General features: G+C 40.0%; 1 protein-coding gene across 1 annotated transcript; it reads right to left on the bottom strand.

Moving 5' to 3' along the window:
• Positions 1-2854: 2854 nt before the first annotated feature.
• On the bottom strand, positions 2855-9479 carry oacyl (O-acyltransferase like). The gene is made up of 15 exons (XM_086297772.1): positions 9323-9479; positions 6204-6337; positions 6036-6114; positions 5800-5935; positions 5442-5635; positions 5052-5264; positions 4870-4972; positions 4682-4783; positions 4388-4553; positions 4215-4294; positions 3962-4072; positions 3672-3795; positions 3336-3522; positions 3043-3185; positions 2855-2947 (listed from the first exon to the last, which is right to left on the bottom strand). Exons 1-15 carry the CDS (start codon positions 9477-9479, stop codon positions 2855-2857), a joined length of 2022 nt encoding a protein of 673 aa, XP_086153898.1.
• Between the last annotated feature and the right edge of the window lie 117 nt (positions 9480-9596).

Genomic DNA, 9596 nt, shown 5'->3' on the forward strand with positions numbered 1-9596 from the left:
CACAACGAATATGACTGCACATTTACGCCGACATCATCCTAGTGCAAAGACAAAAACAACAAGCATGCTACTAACTTTAGCCGAGTCATTTAGACAGCTGTTAGCACATGATTCTCCTTATGCTGCTGAGAATATAGCCCAGAAGAAGCGGATAGTATAGCTTTTATTTTGGAAAGAGACATTTCTCTGTAATAAACTCTCTTTTCCAAAGATGAGTGATTCCTCAATCAGATACAGGGCTTGCAATATCGCTAGCCCGACGTCCCGGAGCTAGCGATTTTTTTCAGTCGGGCTACCAAAATCTATCTCTTCCCTGCCCGTCGGGCTATTGTAGGAAAAATATATGTCAATGCTTTTGCATTCTTTCAGAAATGTAGCTGGGTAATTATGTCATTGGCATCGGTGAGCCACTGTCAATATGTGACATATTGAAATCGCGTTTGAATTTGCGCTTGTTTTTTTGCTTTCACTTTGCAATCGTGTGAACTGTGTATAGAGAGCGACAGCACTGATTGGTGAGTAATGATAATTTGTGCACCAATTCCTCTGACATCGTCTTATTAATCGTTAGCTTACTATGCAAACATGACAAGTGAAATCTCCCGCAGCAAGCTTAAACATGTGAGAGGTTGATCGCGCAGAGAATCGCTGAGCTTATGTGAGTGCGTGTGTAAAAGCATTTCAGTTCTGCTGAGCCAAATAAGACAGGTCAGGGTGAAGAAGTGACAGCCAAAGAAAAGCTTACCACAAAACGGAGAAGTTATGACAAATCAGACTATAAGGCAAAAAGAAAGTGCAGCTTTATGGTTTCATGGACAAAAGAATTTCTGTGGCTGCAATATGACGAGCTAAATAACCAGGGCTGCACATAAGTGGTCCGCAGGTGCGCATTCGCTGTCAAAATAAAAAACACGCACAAGGGTTAGGGTTAAATTTAAAAACTGTACTTTTGAGTTAAAATATATATTTATAATTTTAATAAATGACAAATTAAAAAGGCATGAACATTTTTTTTGTATCGAAAAAATATCGAACCGTGACACCAAAGTATCGAACCGAACCGAACCGTGAATTTTGTGTATCGTTGCACCCCTAATATATATATATGTATATATATATATATATTTGACAACCACAAATGGTGTAGTAGTTGTTTTAGGTATATAACTATAATCACAACCACATCTGTACCTTGCTTACAGGCTGGCTATGTACAGTCGGAGCTTGGTTTTCTTAAAGGGCTAATGGGCTTGAATACCTACATTACTATGCAACAGTCCTGAGCCATTGCTCATTTCTTTATATTTTGCTTCCAAGGCCAGACTATCATGAGCACTTTCAAAGCTTTTCTTTATACATTGGCAACTTTTTCTCTCATTGTCAGTGCACTGGTGTTGAAATGACTACTCATTTTCTCATTTTTTAAGTTTTCTTCTTTTTTTTTTCTCCTGCTAGAAAAAAACTTTGCTCTTCACGTTGACCTATGAATCACTCAAGCATAAAAAAGCGATCGACCTCAAGGGATGAACCAGTGTTGTGTCTACACATAGCTTAGCAAACAACCAATTTTAAATTATATCTTCAAACATTTTGATATTGGCAGCCTGTTACAAAGAACATGATTTTTTTTAACCCAGTTTCCTCCATTAAATCTATGAAAAACACCAAAGATAATAGTTTGTTTTTTGTTTTTTTTGCAACAAAGAGATTCACAAAGAGCGTGCGTTCTTTGAAAATTTGAGGAAACCGGACAAAAGAAGAAGTGGCAGCCCAACTATCTACAACAAATGAACAATGTCTGAAAGTCATGCACTTAAGAAATAGGAAACAAAGACTTGACACAAGGTCTGAGACATACATTTGGTCCTTCAGCTGATCTATCTACTGTTTGCCAAAAAAAATGGTCTCAGTAGACGGGTAGCTGTCAAAAAGAAGGGTAAACAGGGAGAAATGGTTAAGGTATCCCAAATTACAAAAGATCTGGACTGAAAATCAATGGGAACAGGTGTAATGGAGTGATGAATCGAAATTTGAAAGTTTTGGTTCAAATCATTGTCAATATGTACAGAGAAGACAGGGAGACCAGTGAGTATCTACAGCCATAAACACAGTGCTGTCTCTGTCATGGTTTGTGATTTCAGTCAATCAGTGGCACATAGACATGACTAAAACGGCAACATTGTTGAAGCAGTGTGGGATCATGTTGACAGAGATCAGAATGAAAGGATGCCAACATTTAAAGATGTCCTTCAAGATGCCTGGAGAACTACTCCCGAAGACTACTTCAAGAAAGAGAGTTTGGGCTTAAAGGTGGTCATACTAAACATAAACTTTTTGTCTGTTTCTCAGAATTTGAACTCTGTTCTTGCCTTATTTACTGTATTTCCATCTATGTTGGCACGCTTCAGTAAATCACTGCACCTATTTCCCATTTTCCTCAGATAATATAAAGAAATACGGGGTTGCTCAAAATGTCTGCACCTTACGCTAACACATGGTGACAAGTTATCTTTTTCTTGTGTGGTATCTGCAAGGCATTAAGAACATGGACGTGTGAGGCAATAAAAATGTAGTCAAGAAAATGTCATGTGACCCTGCAGGATGTTTTCTCCATCAACCCATAGCGACTTGTCAGATATGTAAATTGTGTTTACTGTGTCAGATAATAACCTCAGCACACACACACACACACGCACACACACTAAAAGCATATTTCCAAGTTTTTAATTAAATTGCTTCGTTAGCTACAAAAGCAGCTATAAATAAAAGCAGTGTTAGAGATCACAATGCATAAACAAAGATAATGAGGGTAGTTATTAAGGATGTGAATAGCTGGGCACGTCCATGCCCTGCTCTATTTTGGGAGCAGGTAGGGCTTCTCAACTAACACAGTGAGCATGTAGCTCACTGCCAATGTCAGCACCAGGTGGCCAAGGAACAGGTACATCTGAGCAGAGGAGAAAAGTCTGATGTTATGAAGAACTGTGCCAAATCATTTGAAATAAGCACACTAAAACAGAACGTGCAACATGAAATACTTACAAAATTGATGTCTGTGTAATGGATTGGGGTCTCTTGAAAGCCAATGTACAGGATGATGAAGACAGGGTGTATGAGATAGCAGGCGAAGCTGATATTGGAAAGAGGAACCCAGAAAGTCAAGGATAAGAACCTCTTGATAAAGCCTGGAGTGATAAAAAACAAGAAAATATAAAGACATATAAAAATAAGAACATACAGACTCAATTTCCTTTAACATACTATGTGCTTTCCTATATTGTTATTACTGTTAATGTAGAGATATGGGATTTAGTTCATCCCAACACCTGGTTTACCTCCATAGCCTTCCTCACAGGCCAGTATAATCCAGGTCACAGCCAGTGCCCAGAGTGGTCTATGCAGCCCTTGATACAGGGCATGTGGCACAGATGGATTGGCTGGCGTCTCCTTCAGGATGTAGGGCAATCCAACCAAAAGAGCCAAAAGTGACAGACAACAGAGCCAACCAAGTGCTGCCTGCCACTGAAACAACAGATATGATAAGCACATAAGTGTGGTGGCAAATGTTCAAATTCTGGCTCGGCTATAAACCAAAAGGCATATGCTGTTTTTAAATTCTCAGAAAAGACTAAGCCACGGTCTGGGATTGAAACCTGTCAAAATGCTCTCACCCATTGCTTTAACAGTGGATTTTTCTTTGCTGTCAGATATATTCCGGTCAAGATCCCTATTAGAAATGGCCCGTATCTCGTGTAGGGTTTCACATAGTAATACAAAACATAATTCTCAGATGTCCTGCAAAATAAACAAGTTTATTTTCTGGGAATTCATAAGAAGAGATGCATAGTTGGTAGACAGCCTCAATTATGTTTTTGCATTGTAGAAAAAGGAAACACTGAAACTTAAAAACAAAAAACCTTGATATTCATTTCACCAAATGCTGTTTTGCATTGAATCTTACATTGTAGATGGCTGAAAGACTGGTAGCTGCAGGTGTGCAGTTATAATAGCACTGGCCACAATAGTCATCAGGAGGAGGCCACCTGCCACAACCATAAACACACTCCTATTTCTGACAAATAAAACATGGAGGGGATAGGATTACAACCACAGAGATAATAAAAATGTATACGGCTCCTAGTGATGCTCTAGTTCAAGAATGAAGAAATCACTTTAACAGTATTTCAGAATCATATTAAAGGATGTGAACATACAGTCTGTATAAATAAACCAAGAGAGGAGTGGTTGCATAACACTGGAAGTCTAGAGACAGGTACCACGTCCAAGGAATACACTGCACAGGGATATGAAGATAAAAGGTTAAGAACAGGTAAGTAAATCTGTTCTAAAATACCCAATGTAGGACTAAATTATAAGTTAAACTTACTATCTCATGGACTGGGAGCAGATTACTGATCAATAGTAAGTTAGCCCACCAGTATGTCTTACAATCCATCACTGTGTCTATAAATGGGAACCAGTAGGGTCCCCACTTGACCAGAGAGATAAGGCCAATGGTTAGACACATAATGAACAGATGCAGTGGCTGAATCCTGCAAAGAGGACAGAGAACAGCAATTTAAAAAATGAATAACACATGCAGAAAGCCTCTTTTACTTGAGTGTAAAAATGGAGTGACGCAGACACAAATTAATTTGGTTAACTGACCAAAATACAACACCTTGTAATCCGCTTTAAGAGATAGCTCCCAACCAGGCTGAGGCTCAGTTTGTCTTCAGCCTTGTTGATAGAGCCCAGCAGGGACCTGGCACTAAGCAGACCCCTAAAACATCAAATTTCTTAAGCTGGCAATAAAATAATTAAAAAATATATGTTTACACTGTCAATCTGAAATTGTTCCAGTCTCACCCCAGCAGTAAGAAGGTATCGACAGCCATGAAAACAGGTCCACTTATGGTTAGCACATAGAAAGGGCTGCTTTCAACAGTTTTCCTCCAGTCTTTGTAATTGTCTGCAACACAGGTCTTATGAACATAAGTGAAAGTATATGTGTGTTATGGAGTAATGAGACCATCAATGTACTGCCATACCCAAGCTGTTGATTACAGGGAACTGTGCAGAGTGGCCACATATGATCCATAACAGGCTGAGAACACGGATGCCATTCAGTGAAGCGTAGCCTCCGACTGGAATTGATGTGGAGGTGCTAAAAATGCCCTGCGTGGTCTTCTGTATAGAGATTGCTTGAAGGTAGCCATACACACGGCTTTGAAGAGCGCATGTTTGTGTGGGGTGGTTGCTATCTGCCAAAACCAATATTATACAAGGTCAGTATTGTCTCAATATAAATACATCTGTAATAACTGATTCTGCAGCTCACATAATCGCATTATTTGGTTACTGAAGATAGTAACCATAATATGTGTGATATGCAGTACTACTCCTCAGCAAATCTAGATGATGCACTTTGCACTTACTACTTTCTTCTGAACTCCAGCTATTAGTTTCACTGCTGGATGAGCTGCTGGTCTTCAGGGTCCCGTAAAGGTTGAGCGCAGCGTTTAAGCAGGAAGACTCTAATGTAGGTTCGACCTTTCTTTTCCACTGCCACCTTATCATAGCTGTTAACAGGGTGGCTCCGAGAGGAATTGCTACCATTACACAACAGACAAACCTACAGGAGAAAATAAAGTTTGACAAGACAAAAACAAGGTGTCCTGAGCTAAAGGCCTGGACATATGAAGAGATGCTCATCTTTGCTGCACAGGTAACCCTAATGGAAGTGCATATGCAGATAAAACAGTAAAGAAAGTGAGAGCAGTGTAATCGTATACTGACAGGCAGGTGATATCAGATGTATCAGGGGCAATTTTGCTGGACAAACAGTGAGTCATGATCATCTCCTGAGTGGACTGATTGACCAGGATGGAAGGTAAAGGAGGAATGAGGGACATCTGATTAAACTGAAGCTGGTCTGTCGAAAAGTGAAAATTAGTCACGTTTAAAAAAAAAAGAAAGAAGCGATATTGTGTTGTATAGATGATACCGCATAAATTCATTTTTAAATCACTGACCGTAAAGCACCAATGTTTGCACGTCATCTTTCTCACAGGAGTCAGGTACACAAATACCGACAAAGTACTGGACTCTTCCCTGTTTAAGAAGAAAACGTAGTTTAAAGTATGCTTACTTTCATCTAATATCTATTGGTTGTCATGACTTTTTATCGTGTTAGTTGTTACCTGCCGAAGGAACACCTGGCAGTACTGTCCAGAAAAGCTGGGGCCGTGAGCAGAGCGGCACTGCTGCAGCAAACCAGGCTGGTTGGTGTTACCTCCTACAACATTGCTGCCCACTTTCCCAAAAGCATCATACACTGACAAAACACACAGAAGAAGAAAAAAAGCCATTCATTCACAGGCCCATTGGCTGTAAAGATGCATGGTGTTACTATATAAGTAAATCTCACTTTTTCATGAAGTTCTAGGTTTTAAAGACACCCTTTAGATAACAAATAAAGAAGAAGTGTCTTTTGTCTTGCTAATTTTGATCACAAAACGACATACACATACTAGTGCATCCCCCAAAATATAGTTGTTTCGACTTAGTATCTTCTTGGAAAATAATTTGAAATTTGTAATTTTAAAGTTGAAATTTTGAGGAAATAACCCCAAATTTGGAGTTCTGGATAACAAAAAAAAAAAAAAGATTTTTTTCCCCGTGGCAGGAGCAAGCTTAGATACTTCAGTCTGCCATTTGGCTCTATTCACTGAAGACTAACTCATGAGCGCCCTCTAGGTGGATTGTAGGGCATTAACAGTAGGTTTAGTAGGTTGGATTTACGTGTGTCCCAAGACCCCTGCTGAGCTGGCATACCTACTTTTATTAGTAAGTGTGAAACAAACAGTGATGTCATTAATGTTGCTGTGACACTGGTAGGGGAAAAGGGAGTTAAATAAAACAGATAGAGGTGAATTTAAGCTAATTGTGTAGGGTTTATAGTTGGTGGCTCTTAAAAAAAGTATTGAAATAGTGAAGTAGTAAGTAACATTTACATTGAACTTGAGTAGCATTAGCATATTTTGATTTATAAGGTATTTTGTTCTTCATAAGTTAGCTGTTAGCTTACAAAAGTATGTGTTAGCTAACAGCTACATTTATTAGCTATAGCCTCTTATCACAGCTCCGCAAAGATTTGCATTTCAGTGGTTCCATCAGGAGGGTGGTGTTGACCACGCAATGTCCAGTGCTACTCCTTATGCTGGTAGTACAGTTAGTTAGTTATTAGCCTCAAGGCTGGTCTTTGTTACTGTCTCACTGAAAATACATACAGTGGGGCAAAAAAGTATTTAGTCAGCCACCGGTTGTGCAAGTTCCCCCACCTAAAATGATGACAGAGGTCAGTAATTTGCACCAGAGGTACACTTCAACTGTGAGAGACAGAATGTGAAAAAAAAAAAAATCCATGAATCCACATGGTAGGATTTGTAAAGAATTTATTCGTAAATCAGGGTGGAAAATAAGTATTTGGTCAATAACAAAAATACAACTCAATACTTTGTAACATAACCTTTGTTGGCAATAACAGAGGTCAAACGTTTACTATAGGTCTTTACCAGGTTTGCACACACAGTAGCTGGTATTTTGGCCCATTCCTCCATGCAGATCTTCTCGAGAGCAGTGATGTTTTGGGGCTGTCGCCGAGCAACACGGACTTTCAACTCCCGCCACAGATTTTCTATGGGGTTGAGGTCTGGAGACTGGCTAGGCCACTCCAGGACTTTCAAATGCTTCTTACGGAGCCACTCCTTTGTTGCCCGGACGGTGTGTTTTGGATCATTGTCATGTTGGAAGACTCAGCCTCGTTTCATCTTCAAAGTTCTCACTGATGGAAGGAGGTTTTGGCTCAAAATCTCACGATACATGGCCCCATTCATTCTGTCCTTAACACGGATCAGTCGTCCTGTCCCCTTGGCAGAAAAACAGCCCCATAGCATGATGTTTCCACCCCCATGCTTCACAGTAGGTATGGTGTTCTTGGGATGCAACTCAGTATTCTTCTTCCTCCAAACACGACGAGTTGAGTTTATACCAAAAAGTTCTACTTTGGTTTCATCTGACCACATGACATTCTCCCAATCCTCTGCTGTATCATCCATGTGCTCTCTGGCAAACTTCAGCCAGGCCTGGACATGCACTGGCTTCAGCAGCGGAACACGTCTGGCACTGCGGGATTTGATTCCCTGCCGTTGTAGTGTGTTACTGATGGTGACCTTTGTTACTTTGGTCCCAGCTCTCTGCAGGTCATTCACCAGGTCCCCCCGTGTGGTTCTGGGATCTTTGCTCACCGTTCTCATGATCATTTTGACCCCACGGGATGAGATCTTGCGTGGAGCCCCAGATCGAGGGAGATTATCAGTGGTCTTGTATGTCTTCCATTTTCTGATGATTGCTCCCACAGTTGATTTTTTCACACCAAGCTGCTTGCCTATTGTAGATTCACTCTTCCCAGTCTGGTGCAGGTCTACAATACTTTTCCTGGTGTCCTTCGAAAGCTCTTTGGTCTTGGCCATGGCGGAGTTTGGAGTCTGACTGTTTGAGGCTGTGGACAGGTGTCTTTTATACAGATGATGAGTTCAAACAGGTGCCATTCATACAGGTAACGAGTGGGGACAGAAAAGCTTCTTACAGAAGACGTTACAGGTCTGTGAGAGTCAGAGATTTTCCTTGTTTGAGGTGACCAAATACTTATTTTCCACCCTAATTTACGAATAAATTCTTTACAAATCCTACCATGTGAATTCATGGATTTTTTTTTCACATTCTGTCTCTCACAGTTGAAGTGTACCTCTGGTGCAAATTACTGACCTCTGTCATCATTTTAAGTGGGGGAACTTGCACAATTGGTGGCTGACTAAATACTTTTTTGCCCCACTGTAAGCACACAATGAGTAGGAATTAGTTACAATGTAGGTATGAAATGAACACTTTCAACATCATCATCTTAACTATTTAAATATTCTTACAGTTCTTTTGAACACTTATGCAGTTTCATAGGCTCTACACCAGCTGCACAGGTTAAAGTCACGGATTTGATGTATGCATCGATCATTTTTGATGTAAGCATGACAGTCATAAAAACCTAATCTTTGTAATTTTCAGAAGCTTCCAGCGGCAGTATTTTTATTCTCTGAGAAGGTGAAAATGAACTTAAGCTTATGGTCTTGCATTGTCCTGAAGAATTTGTAATCTATTTCTGTATTTTTGACTTTTCTATCTTGGCTCCTCTGCTAAAGTGGATTAAATGCCACTTACCACACAAGCGCATAAGAAATGTCATACAAAAATCACAATCACTTACTTAGAACAGCATAGCCCTTTGGTTCATCCTGGTTAATTTCCCGGAGAAAAGTGTTTGTATCCTCCAAGCATCTTTGGGACACTGTCAAAATCTGTGTGTTTTCCACTGCTCCTCTGCCCCCCACAAAAAGAAGAAACGCCACCAAATGGAGGATCATTTTGGCTCTGACTGTTTCTTTTTAGGGAAGAAGGTGTTTAAATAACAGAGAAGGGAACACGTCACCATTCAGAGTGTACTGTGAAATTCATCTTCCATGGCTAAATTGAATGACTTT

This window comes from Aulonocara sp. 'chitande type north' Nkhata Bay, linkage group LG7, assembly GCF_057382095.1.
Source record: "Aulonocara sp. 'chitande type north' Nkhata Bay isolate Kocher_YH1m ecotype deep benthic linkage group LG7, A_spYH_male_GT1.1, whole genome shotgun sequence".
NCBI lineage: Eukaryota > Metazoa > Chordata > Actinopteri > Cichliformes > Cichlidae > Aulonocara > Aulonocara sp. 'chitande type north' Nkhata Bay.